This window comes from Sus scrofa, chromosome 2 (genome assembly GCF_000003025.6).
Source record: "Sus scrofa isolate TJ Tabasco breed Duroc chromosome 2, Sscrofa11.1, whole genome shotgun sequence".
NCBI lineage: Eukaryota > Metazoa > Chordata > Mammalia > Artiodactyla > Suidae > Sus > Sus scrofa.
In genome coordinates this window covers 55470140-55488145 of record NC_010444.4, presented here as the reverse complement: position 1 = coordinate 55488145, position 18006 = coordinate 55470140, and the positions used below count along the sequence as shown (strand labels likewise).

The 18006-nt window shown below is 36.2% G+C and overlaps 1 protein-coding gene across 1 annotated transcript; it reads left to right on the top strand.

The window, feature by feature from the left end:
- LOC100520547 (olfactory receptor 2AJ1-like) lies at positions 15541-16500 on the top strand. Its single transcript, XM_003123580.3, has one exon. It carries the CDS (start codon positions 15541-15543, stop codon positions 16498-16500), a length of 960 nt encoding a protein of 319 aa, XP_003123628.3.

The window sequence follows — 18006 nt, the reverse complement described above, 5'->3', positions numbered from 1 at the left end:
AATAGACCCTTTTTTGTTTGTTTGTTTGTTTCTCTTCTTAATTTTAGTATAGTAATGCAGTGCTTGAACCTAAAGGACCATCAGGCTAAAACACACAATTATAGGAAGGGGTTACATACTTAAAAAACAAGGCAACCACAAGCCAAAACCAAACACTGAATTCGCAAAAATGGGAAAAAAAAAAAAAAAAACAACACTCAAACAGATAATAACTGGAGACCATCCAACCAAAAACAAAGAAAGGAAGAATGGAGAACCATAGCATCAACTGGAACACGAGGTTTAAAATGGCAATAAATAATAATCTATCAATTATCATCTTAAATGTCAATGGACTGAATGCCCCAATCAAAAGACACAGAGTGGCTGAGTGGATAAAAAGGCAAAAACCTTCAATATGCTGCCTACAAGAAATTCACCTTAGGACAAAGGATACATATAGATTGAAAGTGAAAGGGTGGGGAAAAATATTTCATGCCAATAGACATGACAGGAAAGCAGGAGTCGCAATACTCATATCAGACAAAATAGACTTTAAAACAAAAGACATAATGAAAGACAAAGAAGGACACTACTTAATGATTAAGGGATCCATCCAAGGAGAGGATGTTACTATCGTCAACATATATGCCCCAAATACAGGAGCACCCAGATACATACAACAAATATTAACAGACATAAACAAACATACAACAAATATTAACAGACATAAAGGGAGAAATTGATGGGAATACAATCATAGTAGGAGACTTTAATACCCCACTCACACCAACAGACAGATCCTCTAGGCAGAAAACCAATAAAGCAACAGAGATCCTAAAGGAAACAAGAGAAAAGTTAGACTTCATTGACATCTTCAGGACACTACATCCAAAAAAAAAAAAATCAGAATACACATTCTTCTCAAGTGCGTGTGGAACAATCTCAAGAATCGACCACATATTGGGACACAATGCTAACCTCAACAAATTTAGGAGCATAAAAATTATTTTAAGTATCTTCTCTGACCACAATGCCATGAAACTAGAAATCAACCATGGGAAAAGAAATGAGAAAAAACCTACTACATGGAGACTAAACAACATGCTACTACAAAACCAATGGGTCAATGAGGAAATCAAGTAAGAAATTAAAAAATACCTTGAGACAAACAATAATGAAGACACAACCTCTCAAAATCTATGGGATGCTACAAAAGCAGTGCGCAGAGGGAAATTTATAGCAATACAGGCCTTTCTCAAAAAAGAGGAAATCAGACCTAAAGTCAGCAGAAAGAAGGAAATTATAAAGATCAAAGGAGAAATCAATAAAATAGAGATTCAAAAAACAATAGAGAAAATTAATAAAACTAAGAGCTGGTTCTTTGAAAAGATAAACAAAATTGACAAACCCCTGGCTAGATTCACTAAGAAGAGGAGAGAAAGAACTCAAATAACCAAAAGTATAAATGCAAAAGGATAAATCCCAATGGATACTGCAGAAATACAAAAAAACATAAGAGAATACTATGAACAACTCTATGCCAACAAATTTGACAATCTTGAAGAAATGGACAGTTTTCTCAAATCTTATAGCCCCCCAAAACTGTATCAAGAAGAAACAGACCAACTCAACAGACCAATCACTAGAAAGGAAATTGAAGAAGTCATAAAAACACTCCCTACAAATAAGTCCAGGACAAGATGGCTTCACAGACGAATTCTATCAAACATATAAAGAGGATCTGGTGCCCATCCTCCTTAAACTCTTTCAAAAGGTTGAAGAAGAAGGAATACTCCCAAAGACATTCTATGATGTCAACATCTCCCTCATTCCAAAACCAGACAAAGATAACACCAAAAAAGAAAACTATCGGCCAATATGTTTGATGAATATAGATGCAAAAATTCTCAACAAAATCTCAGCCAACCGAATCCAACAACATACCAAAAAAATTATACACCATGACGAGGTAGGGTTCATCCCAGGTTCACAAGGATGGTTCAACATACACAAATCAATCAACGTCATACACCACATTAACAAAAGAAAAGCCAAAAATCATATGATCATCTCAATAGACACAGAAAAAGCATCTGACAAAGTCCAACATCCATTCATGATCAAGACCCTTGCCAAAGTGGGCATAGAGGGAACATTCCTGAACATAATAAAAGCCACTTATGACAAACCCACAGCAAATATAATCCTCAATGGGGAAAAACTGAAAGCCTTCTTACTCAAATCAGGAAGAAGACAAGGATGCCCACTCTCAGCACTGCTATTCAACATAGTTTTGGAAGTCCTATCCATAGCAATTAGGCAAACAAAAGAAATAAAAGGCATCCAAATAGGAAGAGAAGAGATAACACTGTCACTGTATGCAGATGACATGATTCTATACCTAGAAAACCCTAAGGACTCAACCCCAAAACTACTTGAACTGATTAATAAATTCAGCAAAGTAGCAGGATAGAAGATTAACATTTAGAAGTCAGTTGCATTTCTGTATACCAGCAATGAAATATTAGAAAAGGAATACAAAAATACGATACCTTTTAAAATTGTACCTCCCAAAATCAAATACCTCAGAATACACCTGACCAAGGAGGTAAAGGACCTCTATGCCAAGAACTATAAAACTTTAATCAAAGAAGATGTAAGGAAATGAAAAGATATTCCATGTTCATGGACTGGAAAAATCAACATTGTAGAAATGGCCATACTACCCAAAGCAATCTACAGATTCAATGCAATCCCTATCAAATTACCCATGACATTTTTTACAGAAGTAGAAAAAAGTATCCAAAAATTTCTATGGAACAGAAAAAGACCCAGAATCACCAAAAAATCCTGAGAAACAAAAACCAAGCAATCCTGAGAAACAAAAACCAATCCTGAAGTCTGGGGGCATAACTTTCCCAGACTTCAAGAAATATTTCAAAGCCACAGTCATCAAAACAGTGTGGTACTGGTATCAAAACAGACAGACAGACCAATGGAACAGAATAGAGAATCCGGAAATAAACCCTGACACCTATGGTCAATTAATCTTTGACAAGGGAGGCAAGAACATAAAATGGGAAAAAGAAAGTCTATTCAGCAAGCATTGCTGGGAAACCTGGAGATCTTCATGCAAAGCAATGAAACTAGAACACACCCTCACACCATGCACACAAATAAACTCAAAATGGCTGAAAGACTTAAATATAAGACAAGACACCATCAAACTCCTAGAAGAGAACATAGGCAAAACACTCTCTGACATCAACATCATGAATATTTTCTCAGGTCAGTCTTCCAAAGCAATAGAAATTAGAGCAAAAATAAACCCATGGGACCTCATCAAACTGAAAATCATTTGCACAGCAAAGGAAACCCAGAAGGAAATAAAAAGACAACTTACAGAATGGGAGAAAATAGTGGCAAATGATGCAACCGACAAGGACTTAATTTCTAGAATATTTAAGCAACTTATACAACTCTACAGCAAAAAAGCCAGTCAATCAATGGAGAAATGGGGAAAAGACCTGAATAGACTGTTCTCCTAGGAAGATATACAGATGGCCAGCAAACACATGAAAAAATGCTCAACATTGCTGATTATAAGAGAAATGCAAATCACAACTACCATGAGATACCACCTCACACCAGTCAGAATGGCCATCATTAATAAGTCCACAAATAACAAGTGCTGGAGGGGCTGTGGAGAAAAGGGGATCCTCCTGCACTGCTGGTGGGAATGTAAACTGGTACAGCCACTATGGAGAACAGTTTGGAGATAACTCAGAAATCTATATGTAGAACTTCCATATGACCCTGCAATCCCACTCTTGGGCATATATCTGAACAAAAATTTCCTTAAAAGAGACACATGCACCTGCATGTTCATTGCAGCACTATTCACAATAGCCAGGACATGCTAACAACCCAAATGTCCATCAACAGATGATTGGATTAGGAAGAGGTGGTATAGATACACAATGGAATACTACTCAGCCATAAAAAAGAATGACACAATGTCATTTGCAGCAACATGGATGGAACTAGAGAATCTCATCCTGAGTGAAATGAGCCAGAAAGACAAAGATGAATACCATATGATATCACTTATAACTGGAATCTAATATCCAGCACAAATGAACATCTCCTCAGAAAAGAAAATCATGGACTTGGAGAAAAGACTTGTGGCTGCCTGATGGGAGAGGGAGGGAGTGGGAGGGATCGGGAGCTTGGGGTTATCAGACACAACTTAGAATAGATTTTCAAGGAGATCCTGCTAAGTAGCACTGAGAACTATGTCTAGATACTCATATGGCAACAGGACAAAAGGTGGGGAAAAAAAATGTATAAATTTGAGTAACTTGATCCCCATGATGTAAAGCGGGAAAAAAAATATGTAACAAAATCTATGGTTTAGCCCTTCATGATATTGTGCACAAAAAATATTTAATAATTAATAGTCCACCTAAGAGAGAAATGGAAAATTAATTTGAGCCAATCTGAGGATTGATTATAACCTCTCAGAGAGCTCTGAGAACTGATCCTATCAGGTAAAGTCGGACGTTAGTATATATGTGATTTTTTTTCTTGAAAACTGGCTGATTTTATTTTATTTTTATTTTATTTTCCCACTGTACAGCAAGGGGGTCAAGTTATCCTTACATGTATACATTACATTTTTTTTCCCCACCCTTTGTTCTGTTGCAACATGAGTATCTAGACAAAGTTCTCAATGCTACTCAGCAGGATCTCCTTGAAAATCTATTCTAAGTTGTGTCTGATAACCCCAAGCTCCCGATCCCTCCCACTCCCTCCCTCTCCCATCAGGCAGCCACAAGTCTTTTCTCCAAGTCCATGATTTTCTTTTCTGAGGAGATGTTCATTTGTGCTGGATATTAGATTCCAGTTATAAGTGATATCATATGGTATTTGTCTTTGTCTTTCTGGCTCATTTCACTCAGGATGAGATTCTCTAGTTCCATCCATGTTGCTGCAAATGGCATGATGTCATCCTTTTTTATGGCTGAGTAGTATTCCATTGTGTATATATACCACATCTTCCAAACATCATGTTAGAATTTGTTGCTTTTGCAAGAGACAGACCTCTTAGATAACGGTTTTAGTTCTTTTCTCAGTACGGGAAGATGAAAGAAACTGAATTCACAAAATTTTCTCCTGGAAACCAATAAACAAACAAACAAAAAACAACAACAAAAAAAAACCCCTAGCTCTTTGAAGGCCAGCTCTGAGTTTTCCCAGGGAACGAAGTTCCACATCATCATCTTCACCCAGAAATCCTTCGAGGGTATATGGTAGGTCAGCAATAGCAGTGGTTACAGACTTGATTCTTACAAAAATGGATATTGAGAAACATTCTTTTGTTTAGAATTCCCTCCCTTTTGGTGTTACTTTGGTAAAGTTTTGGGAAGCATTTTATGACCAGTTTGTCTCACAGTGCTAGGAATGCTCCTTCCCAGGTCAGGGAAGGATTTCCTTGATAAGTCATTCAATGTACTATTATTGGGCTATGACCTCTTAACTAGCCAAAACCTTCTGGACTGCCTATGTTACCAGTTTGTTATGACCCAGGGAATAAATGATTCACCCTTGCTGTGTCTTACCTTATCTGAAATTTTCTAGTACAATCATTGATCTTATACAACTTTATCTTTGGTCAGGTGTTTTAAGTTCGTAGTCATCATTATTATTGTCAGAGGCTCAGTTACACATCTAGTAATGCAATAGCCAATAATCTTGCAAAATAGGTAGAATTCAAGTAATATAGCTAGTAATAACAATAAGGTCATAAGTATTAAACTAAGAAATCTCCATTAGATGCTGCTTAGTATCTCCCCAGGTCATCTCTTCCAATCTGTTTTGAATCATCCACCATCCTTAAGGGTAGTAATATTTTGGAATCCTATATAAAGTTTACCAAAAATATCTACATTTACAGGGTAAATAGTGTCTCATCCTGAATCCTTACAAGATTGGGAAAGGAATGTTATCTTCTAAGGAGTTACATAGCTGACATCAGAAGAAGAAGAAGGAAAAAAAGAGCTCTTTATATTTGAGCAGGTATTTCTTTGAGGAGATCTGATTTACATGTAATACAGATGCAATAATACACACAGGAGGGATGGGTGGAGATCCAAAACGGCAGAGAAAAATTTTATGCTCAAAATTTTTCTTGCATTGTCATAAAATAGGAATTTTATTTTACCAGTATATTCCTTATTTTATCCTAAGTAAGTATATACCTACAATTACTTTCAGCCAAGAAATTTGGCAAATTTAAAGAGACCATTGGTTTTGCAAAGAAAATAGTTACAAATATGTATTTACTTATATGTACATATTTACAAATATTTACAAATAACTCTCCAGAGACAAAGTGATAAAGTAAATGTAAAGCAATAATTTAAAATAACTCATCCAGAAATTATATTTAGAAATTTAATTTATTTTGCCTTTCTTACTTGATCTTAATCCCATTTTATGCAACTTTTGTTGCTGCTATTGTTTTTGTTCTTTAATATTGTTGTCCAGACTGTTTTCCATATCTCACATGAAGAAAGAAAAGTATGACCTAAAGAAGACAAAGTCAAGGAGTATGGGATAGGACATTTTGCAGTTTCCTGGGGTATTTTGGAAGTGACATCAAGAGATTTAGAACAAAAGCCAGATACTGAATTTATCTTAAACCTGAATACAATGTTTTAAAATCTCTAATGAAATTCAATCATTTTATTGTATTTTAAACCTTGTTTGTTCCCCTAAACACAGTTATACTTTGATCAAAGAGTGACTTCATTAAATATTTTGCTTCCAGAGTTCCCTTAAGATACATTAAGTAGATTAAGTATAAATCTTCACCAAAATGGAGTAGGCACAATTTAACATCATAGAATAACATTAATAACATCAATAAAAGTAGCATAAATATAACATATCTTTCATTCTTGGATTATTTTGTCATTGCATTTTGCTTACCATTTCACTTTCATATTCTTTTTCTTAATTATTATAATCTTTTGAGGAAGGTTCAATTTAGTTTTATTTTTGAAAAATGGAAATATGTTTATTGGGGAAAAAGTATGGTCCACATTCAAAGAGATCTAAACTCAGTTGTTTGTTTTTAAAAATCTTACACTTGAGTGGGATGAACAGGGAGTTTGGCATTGGTAGATGCAAACTATTACATTTAGAATTGATAAGTGATTAGGTCCTGCTACAGCACAAGGAACTGTATCCTATCTCTTGGGGATAGGACATTATGGAAGATAATATGAGGAAAAGAATGAATATATATGTATGACTGGGCCACTATGCTGTTACAACAGAAGTTGTATTGGCAAATCAACACTTTAATGAAAAAAACAAAACAAAACAAAAAGCTTATGCTCAAGAAAGGATTGCTTTTTAAAAAATAAGACTGGAAAAACACAACCTGTCCCCCACAATACACACATTCTTTACCTTTCATAAGGAACAAGATATTGTCATATTATGTCAGGGTAAAATAGTTAAAGATTGTAGGGAAAAACTAATTTAGAATGTGAGTTCTGAGACAGCATCTTAGGACTTGAAACTTTGGATAATCTGCATAACCTTGAGGATGTTGCTTAACATCTGTGGATCCCATGCAGTTCTCTGATAATTAAATAAAATTGTAATGTGCTAATAAATACAAGATGATTAAAATTGTGTCTGACATTAACAGCTGTGGTGTGGGTTGGATTCCTGCCCTGGGAACTTCCACATTGGCCAAAATAAATAAATAAAATAAAATAAAATAAACACTCAGTAAGATGTGAGTGTGAAAATAATTGTGCACAAACAAGTATTAGCTGGATGTTTTTAGCTATATTCACTTATATAGTCTATTTGGTGATCATTTTATAGACTCATGCATCTATCAAAAAGAAAAATAAGCAGAATCACTTAGATGAAGCAAGTCCACTGTTTTAAGTTGTGTTCTTCTATTAGGCAATCTGTGGAGTAATTAGGTTCAATCTATTGATGCCCAAACACCCAGGAGCAAGTGAGGTACCCAAGCAGCCTGTTCTGAAGCATCTACCTAATGTAAGAGACAGGTCATACATAGAAAACTTAACAGACATTATACTCTCAAACGTTGAAGAGTGTGAATAAAATGTGTTTAGGAAGGAGAGAATGATGGGAAAGAGGTCAGAAAACATGGTTTCCCCCTTTCATGGAATATTCAGTCTTGCTTTGTACAGGCAACACTTGTATAGACTATCCCCTTATCCCTGTCACACCTGGACTCTTCTGCTGCATCCAGAAGAAAGTGTGATCTGTCTCAGTGCCCACACTTTTCTCCACATAATTTATTTCTTCATGTTTCTTTTACTTCCTTCTTTGGCTCTCCCATGGGGACACACTTTCCCGTGTCACCTTATCAAAGGGTGGCTCTTTCTATCCTAGAAGTCGCACATGCCTGGACTTCAAGAGGTAGGTGTCCTCTCTGTTTCTCTTTACTTCTCTCAAACCATTTGTCCCCCATATCTCTGCAAACCTTTGGCTACATTGAAGAAAATGCCTGGAGTGAGGCATCACCCCATGTCTCTCAATTACTCTGAAAGAAGTGATGTTAAGCAGACACCTGAATGGTGTAAGAAAAGGCTGGTTGCCACTGAAGAGAATATTTATTGTAGGCTCTGAGGCACCAGTCAGGCTAATGTGTTAGATGTGAAAAGACTCAGCAAGAATTTCCTGTCTCAGATAGTGTGAAACTGGTAAAGTGGAATGGAGTGAGATATGGGCCCTGGGGAGTCTTCAGGGACCAGGTTAAGAAGAGTGTATAGGGGAGTTCCCTTAGTGGCTCAGCAGTGAACAAACACAACCATCCATGAGCATGTGGGTTCCATCCCTGGCCTCCCTCAGTGTGCTAAGGATCTGGTGTTGATGTGAGCTGTGGTATACAGGTCACAGATGCAGCCCGGATCCCATGTTGCTGTGCCTGTGGTGTAGGATGGCAACTGTAGCTCCAATTCAACCCCTAGCCTGGGAACTTCCGTATGCCGCAGGTGTGGCCCTAAAAAGCAGAAAAAAAAAAAAAAGGAAGTCAGTTACGTTGAATTTGTAGAGAGTAAAATTAAGCAGAAACAGTAACATTCCAGAGCAAACATTGTTTCCTGACAGAGATGTCTAGTCCTGAGCAGGAAGACAAGCAAGGAAGAGAGGTCTGAGGAGAACAAGGAAGACTCCATGTAAAGAAAATTTAACATCAAATCTTAGCAAGTGGAAGACTTCAAAGTCCTTAGAAATATTGACAGAGTGTTTATGTGGAAGAAAGAATATGGATGTGGGCAAAAATGCATGAAAGCCAGAAAAACAAGGTTATGTATATATGTATATATACATATACTTGTACACATGTATACGAATAAGAATACACATGTACATATATATAGATATGCATGTATATACATGTCTGTGTGTGTGTATATATATACACACACATGGGTAAAGAAGGAACATATTTATATGTTTGTGCATGTACCTTCTTTATCCATTCATCAGTTGATGTATATTAGATTGCTGTCATGTTTCCCTACTGTAAATAGTGCTGCAGTAAACACTGGGGTGCATGTATATTTTGAATGGTGATTTTCTCCAGATAGATGCCCAGAAGTGGGATTGCTGGATAATACAATTGTTCTCTTTTTAGTTTTTGAGGAACAAACATAGTGCTCTCCAGAGTATTTGTGCCAGTTTATATTCCCACAACAGTGTAAGAGTGTTCCCTTTTCTCCATACCCTCCCCAGATGTATGTGCGGGGAGTACATTTAAGCACAAAGAGTGAAGCTGCAGAACAAATGTGATGTCCTGACAAGCTGTCTAGTTCTGAGCAAGAAAGAGAAGAAAGGGATACATGTCTAAAGAGGGCAAGGAAGTTTGCTCACAAGGAAGATTTAACATAAAATTGTAGATAGTGGAAGACTTCCAAGCCCTGAGAAATTGTGGAGAAAATTTATCTGGAAGAAGACTATGGTATGGTGGGCAAAGATGTAAGAAAGAAAGAAAAGCAATACCATATAAAAATAAATACTTTGGTTTCACAGGAAATAGGAAACCAAAGTATATAATAGGATAAGATTTTATTTTATTTTATTTATATGCTTATTTAATGTAATGTACATGGAATGTAAACAGTGGATTATTTGTGTTCCTAAAACTATATTCTAGGAAAAATAACCTAACCTAGGACAAAAAAAGGGCATTTATGTGGGAAGAATTTGGAGGCACAGGAGCAACTGAATTATCACTACAATATATAATACTTTCTATCTCATAAAATAATTTTAATCTTTTTGCGTAAAATATACTGGAATAATACTAGATCTGATAAATATGATTGCTTTGTCCCCTTCTCCAACTTTTTAGAAAAACTTGGTAAGTTATTTCATACTAATACCCCTGCATTGTCATGATCAATAGTATATTGCATGGCACCTCACAGATTTCTACTCCCAAACCCCCGAGCTTTGTTCCCTGTACATCTCTTCTAGGAATAATGCAGAACCAAGCATCATAAAATTCTAACTAGCAGAATGAAGGAACAAAAAGTTGTGTCATTCCAGTCCTAACATCTTTCTGTTGTCCAAATTTACTTAATTGACCACACTCCACTGGCTTCAAGGAGAGTTGAGATTAAGTGGGTTGTGCTGACCTCATACAGATCTATTTAATTAATAGAGAGGAGTATGATCAATAACTTAGAGCCACCTTGGCAATGTACGGTACGCCCCGAGAGGTTTGTACATATACAAGGTAGAAGATGGTGATGAAGATTAGCACCTGGAAAAGGGCAGATGTGAGAAGTCAGGATGATGTTCTGATTTCCAGATATACATGGTGATATCATTTATTGTTTCAGGGTACTTACTTGGCAGCTCAGTGTTACACATGATGAATTTGACATCACTGTGAGACACTAATCACAAGATTCTCTTAATTGAAGAGACATCAAGAAGAGCCAGAAGTAAGATCACCCATCAGTAATTCCCTTGGACATGATGCAGAACCTTGGAGTCCAAAGGGCAAGAGGTGTGTAATGAAAACCTCATTGGTTATTACAAAATGAAATTATGAGCAGATCAGCTGACTGATTTCAGAGTAAGAAGCAGTAAGGAACTTTACTCTTACATACATGATTCTAAGTTTGTGTAAGGTTGGAGAAACCAATCCAAATATTGTTATTCAACATGCTGTGTTTGTTTCTCTTCCAGAGAGATTTCTGGATCAATTTTAGCTCGTAGTGAGTACAACTGAACTTCTGATTCACCTCATTGAAATTTGTTGCTATTTACTTGGCTATATTCTCTCATATCCCAGTATATCTCTGTCTCTCTCCTTCACTTTGTCTCTTTCATATATAAGAGCTTAAATGCATATTTTCAATATGAAGTAATAATAATACCTTCATTATAGAAATATATAATAGTTATAGAAATAAAAATTATAATAATAGAAAAAATAGGAGTGCCTTTTGTGGTTCAGCAGAAATGAATCTGACCAGTATCCATGAGAACTCAGGTTCTATCCCTGACTGCACTCAGTGTATTAAGGACCCAGAGTTGCTATGAGCAGTGGTGTAGGTTGCAGATGCGGCTACAGCTCCAATTAGACCCCTAGCTTGGGAAACACCATATGCCATAGGTGTGGTCCTAAAAAGACAAAAAATGATAATAATGATCATAGTTTGAGTATTTACTCTGTTCCATGTGTGTGGATAGATTCCATATCTATATGTGTGTGCATGTGTATTATTTAATGTGCTTTATTGTTTCTCATTTAATTTTCTAAAGAATCCTATGAGAGAGATGCCATTATCATCCCAATTTAATAGAAATTCATTTCAGGTATACCTTAATGTCTGATTGATGTTTTATATTATGATGAGGCATAAAATGAAATATTTTAATGGTGTGTATTTGAATTGTACTACTTTCTGATCTTTTCAAAGCATTGAAAAATTTTAGCTTATATTGCTACTTTGTTAACCTAATTATTTGAGTCAATAGTATATACATTCTAAGGCTTGGTGATAGCACTCATGTATTTTTGTACCCATATTCAATATCAACTCCTTAAAAATGAGTAATGATTTTTTTTTTTTTTTGTCTTTTTGCTATTTCTTGGGCCGCTCCCATGGCATATGGAGGTTCCCAGGCTAGGGGTCGCATCGGAGCTGTAGTCTCCAGCCTACGCCAGAGCCACAGCAATGCGAGATCCGAGCCGCGTCTGCGACCTACACCACGTCTGCGACCTACACCACAGCTCACGGCAATGCAGGATCGTTAACCCACTGAGCAAGGGCAGGGACTGAACCCGCAACCTCATGGTTCCTAGTCGGATTCGTTAACCACTGCACCACGACGGGAACTCCTAATGATTTTATTCTATCAAATTTTAGGGCAATTCATTGTGTCACTTCTGCCTCTTCAATGAAATTCCATTTAGTTTATTGAATTATTAGTAACAAACAGTTACTTTTGAGGCATTTGTACACCAACCAAGTCTGATATTTGAAGTTTTATGATAGAGCTCATAATCATTTTATCAAGAAGTTCATTGATATTATAAGGTTATTGAAAAGTTCAAAAAATTAAAAAATGACATTCATATAGTATAAAATAGAATGGAGAACCTCAGAGTTAATATTGCCCATGAGTTACAAATAAAACATTTCTCAAAATAAATGTGTTTTAGGAATTCCCATTGTGGCTCAGCAGGTTATGAACCTGACAAGTATCCATGAAGATGTGGGTTCAATCCCTGGCCTTGCTCAGTGAGTTAAGGACACAACATTGCCGTGAGCTGTGGAGTAGGTCACAGACACGGCTTGGATGCTGTGTTGCTGTGCCTGTGGCATCGGCCAGAAGCTGCAGTTCCTATTTCACCCCTAGCCTGGGAATTACCATATGTTGCAGGTATGGTCCTAAAAAGCAAAGTAAATCAAAAGTAAACAACAGGAGTTCCCATCATGGCTCAGCAGTTAATGAATCCAGCTAGCATTCTTGACGAAATGGGTTCAATCCCTGGCCTCACTCAGTGGGTTAATGATCCAGTGTTGCTATGAGCTGTGGTGTATTTTGCAGACATGGCTCAGATCTCATGTTGCTATGGCTGTGGAGTAGGCTGGCAGCTACAGGTCCTATTGGAACCCTAGCCTGGGAAACTCCATATGCCACAGGTGCAGCCCTAAAAAGACAAACATAAATAAATAAATAAATAAATATTTTTTAGAAAAAGAATAATTTGGTGTTTTTGTCTTTTCTTTGCCTTACTGTCAGAACTTTAATGTCAAGACACAAATTAGAAGCATATAAATATTTGTTTAACCTATAAATGTGTTGTCTTACACAAATTAGAAGCATATAAATATTTGTTTAACCTATAAATGTGTTAGTGACTATTGCTTCCAGTTAAATCTAAATTTAAGATAATATTCTGTTTGATTCATTTATATAATGCCAGACCTGGTAGTAAAATGAGAAGTATTTTGAATTTAGTTACAGCAAAATTAATGCATATGTAGTGCATTTTGAGAATCTTGATAAATGAACAATAATAGGATGATTAGAGCGTAGTTTCACTGAGTAAAGAATACAAAGGCTTTCAATTTCCTGTGAGAAAATAGTGAGATATGTTTGTTTGTAAATAAAAATAACACCTAAAATTATAGGATCCTCTACGATTAGATTCCAAGATACTTTTAGAAGGTACAGAGATGTAAAATATATGTTACATCTGTTTTCTGACACTTAGAATTATTAAAGAAGGAAATGTTGGTGATAGATGGAGAGAAAAGTACTTTATGTTGAGTAAGAGTTGCACAAATACGGATGAGGCTATGTGGTACGTGATGTGTGCTTCTCCACTTTTTAACTTAGGGGAGCTCAAAATTCAATCATTCCTCTTTGGAGTCAAGAATATATTTCATTCCTGGAGTTCCCGTCGTGGCTCAGCGGTTAACGAATCCAACTAGGAACCATGAGATTTTGGGTTCGATCCCTGGCCTCGCTCAGTGGGTTAAGGATCTGGTGTTTCTGTGAGGTGTGGTGTAAGTCACAGACGTGGCTCGGATCCCAAGTTGTTGTGGCTCTGGCGTGGGCCAGGGGCTACAGCTCCGATTAGACACCTAGCCTGGGAACTTGCATATGCCGCAGGCACAGCCCTAAAAAGACTATATATATATATATGTATATGTATATATTTCGTTCTTGGATGTCACTGAAGGCATTTTTTCCATAATTCCAGTGTCATGGGAAGATGTTCCAGATGACTGCTTGATTGATTAGGCAAAGAGTTATAAAAGACAGAAGTCAAAACTTTAAGTGCCTCATAGACATGGGGAAAATGTGTTAGAAGTAAGATGATGAAGAAGTTAGGGAGTGTATTACAGACTGATGGACTTCTTCCAATACCTGAAGACAAAATAATAGATAATCTTGTGGAGACAACAAAATTCTAAAAATGTAAGTAGAATTGATGCATCATTGGAAACATTTGATATCAAAGGTCATACAAACATAAAGCAATAATTTCTTTAATAAACATTTGAGAACCTATGATGGCCCAGGGATTCAGTGTGAATAAACATTATCCATATATATTAATACTAAAATGGAAGTATTAAATTTTGAATTAAGATGACTATAGAAAAGTACATCTTTAATGTAAAAAGCAAAATCAGGACAAAATTATTCCAGACATAAAAATTCAACAACTTTGTATACAATTACATTGAATTTGAGTTGTCAATAATCATTTATTTTAGGAGTTCCCGTCGTGGCGCAGTGGTTAACGAATCCGACTAGGAACCTTGAGGTTGCGGGTTCTATCCCTGCCCTTGCTCAGTGGGTTAACGATCCGGCATTGCCGTGAGCTGTGGTGTAGGTCGCAGACACGGCTCGGATCCCTCATTGCTGTGGCTCTGGTGTAGGCCAGGGGCTACAGCTCCGATGCGATCCCTAGCCTGGGAACCTCCATATGCCGCGCGGGAGTGGCCCAAGAAATAGCAAAAAAACAAACAAAAAAAAAAAATCATTTATTTTAAAGAACTATTTATTACCAGTATATGAGAGGCACCACTGCTGGAAGTCTGAATCTATATATACCTCAAATTTTACTGAATTGTAGTCAAAACAGACAAGGACCAATTTCACATGCAAACATCCTGCAAGCCACATTCATGGGCTGATTTTTTGATATTTGGAAAACCACAGCAAAAGAGTTCTAACATTCCAGGAAATTAAATATAGAATTCAAGTATTCTTTTATTTTATAATGATATACAATTGTTGATTCAACAGAAAAAAGTCCATGTTATAAAATATACCTTTGCCAAAAGATGGCTTAAAGTTCTTTAGTTTTAATTACAAAATATATGCCACTAACTCTCATTTTAGTATGTAGCTGAATGTAAAGGAGTTTGATATTTACATTATTTTTCATTCTGTTTGTCTCATAATTGACTATTTATTTATTTATATTATTTATATATTTATAGGTAAAAGAAAGAATTCATGATGGGACATGTGAATCACACTTTCAGCAATGACTTCATTCTTTTGGGACTCTTCTCTTCTTCCCAAACATGTCTGATTTTCTTCTCTTTTATAGTCATAATTTTTAGTACAGCTGTAACAGAAAATGCCATCATGATTCTCCTTATCCACAGGGAATCACGACTCCATACTCCAATGTATTTTCTGCTCAGCCATCTCTCTTTCATGGATATCTTGCATATCTCCAACATTGTTCCCAAAATGATCACTGACTTTCTTTCAGGCAACAGGGCTATTTCATTTGCAGGTTGTGGCTTCCAAATATTTCTCTCCCTCACCCTCTCAGGTGGTGAGTGCCTTCTCCTGGCAGCAATGTCCTATGATCGCTATGTAGCCATCTGTCACCCACTGCGCTATCCCATTCTTATGGATGACTATGTCAGCATCCTCATGGCTGGAGGGTCCTGGCTTATTGCGACAGTCAATTCCATTGTTCACACAGTTTACACACTGCACTTACCCTTCTGTGGCTCAAGAGCCATTGACCACTTTTTCTGTGACGTGTCAGCCATGTTGGTGTTGTCCTGTGTGGACACAACACATTATGAAAGAGGAGTTTATGTAAGCAGCATCATTTTCCTGCTTGTCCCTTTCTCCCTCATCTTTGCCTCTTATGTCCAAATTCTCCTTACTGTCCTCCAAATGAAATCATCGGAAGCATGGAAAAAGTCATTTTCTACCTGTTTCTTCCACATGATTGTGGTCATAATGTACTATGGGCCATTTATTTTCACATATATGAGGCCTAAAATGTACCACACTCCAGGCCAAGATAAGTTCCTGGCAATATTCTACACCATCCTCACACCCTCTTTCAACCCAATTATCTACAGCTTTAGAAATAAAGATGTTCTAGAAGCACTGAAAAATATGATCAAAAGTAATTTTCTCCACAAAAATAATAGAAAAAGTGCTTGAAAAACACGTTCTTTATTTTTGTATTTGTATAGAGAGGATGTTATTCATATCTCTGGAAAGCAAATAAACAATTATATCTTTTCAAATGAGGAAAGAAATAGATGTTTTCCAAATTCTGATAATAATAAATAAAATCATCACAGATATTTGTTTTATATGTATATTTAAAAATATATCATTCATTCTCTTGTACAACCAATTATATCACCAAAGTCACTAACAGAAAATCAAAGAGAACTCAAGGCTTCCAATTTTCTCCAGCTAAAATATTGTTAGAATTTCTAAAAATTACCTTTTTTCTTTTCTTTACTTTTAGGGCTGCACCTGGGGCATGTGGAAATTCCCAGATTAAAAGTTGAATCGGAGCTACAGCTACCGGCCTGTGCCACAGTCATAGCAACAAGGGGTCTGAGCCACATCTGCAACTACATCAAAGTTCACTGGCAATGCCAGATCCTTAACCCACTGAGCAGGGCCAGGGAACAAATATGCATCCTCATGGATACTAGTAAGGTTCATAAGCCCCTGAGCCACAATAGGAAATCCTCCCCCCAAAAATTTATCATATTATATAGAATACATAAATAGATAAATAGATAGGGAGAGAGAGAGAGAGCCACATAATTTCTGTATTTTTGTGAAAAGGTAAGATTATATTTCAGTTACAATGGTATCAAAAAATTATAAAAATTCATAGGCAAAATAGGTGAAGTTGGTCAAAGGCACAAATTTCTTGTTATGGGATGTATAAATACTAGGGATTTAATGAACAGCTTGGTGATTATAGTCAAAAATGATATAGTGGATATTTGAAAGCTGCTAAAAGAGTCGATTTCTTAAGTTCTCGTGACAAGAAAAAAATTATAACTCTTGATGATGGATTTCAACTAAATTTATTGTGGTAATGTTTTTGTAATATATGCATATATCAAAACATGTTCTACACCTAAATGTAATCAATGTTATATGTTAAATATATCTCAGTGCAACAGGAAGATAATTAATTATTATTGTCTTTTTGTCTTTTCGAGGGCCGCACTCATGGTATATGGAGGATCCCAGGCTAAGGGTCTAATCGGAGCTGTGGCCGCTGGCCTATGCCAGAGCCACAGCAACATGGGATCCAAGCTGTGTCTGCGACCTACACCACAGCTCACAGCAATGCTGGATACTTAACCCACTGAGCAAGGCCAAGGATCTAACCTGCAGGCTCATTGTTCCCAGTCGGATTCATTAACCATTGAGCCATGACAGGAACTCCTTAAATGTATTATTACTATTAAATGAATAAATTTTATTTAGGGCATATCATTTGTATTATATTATTAAATATTATTCATGATATTATATCCATTTAATGTTATTTAGTTAATATTATTATAAGAATAATATTTGTTAAATTTTTAATAAATTACATTTAATTTCTATTAACAGCCCATAAATATAGAAATTACTTAAATTTGAAATTCACAAGCCATGTTTTCTCACACAGTGAAAGCAGTAATA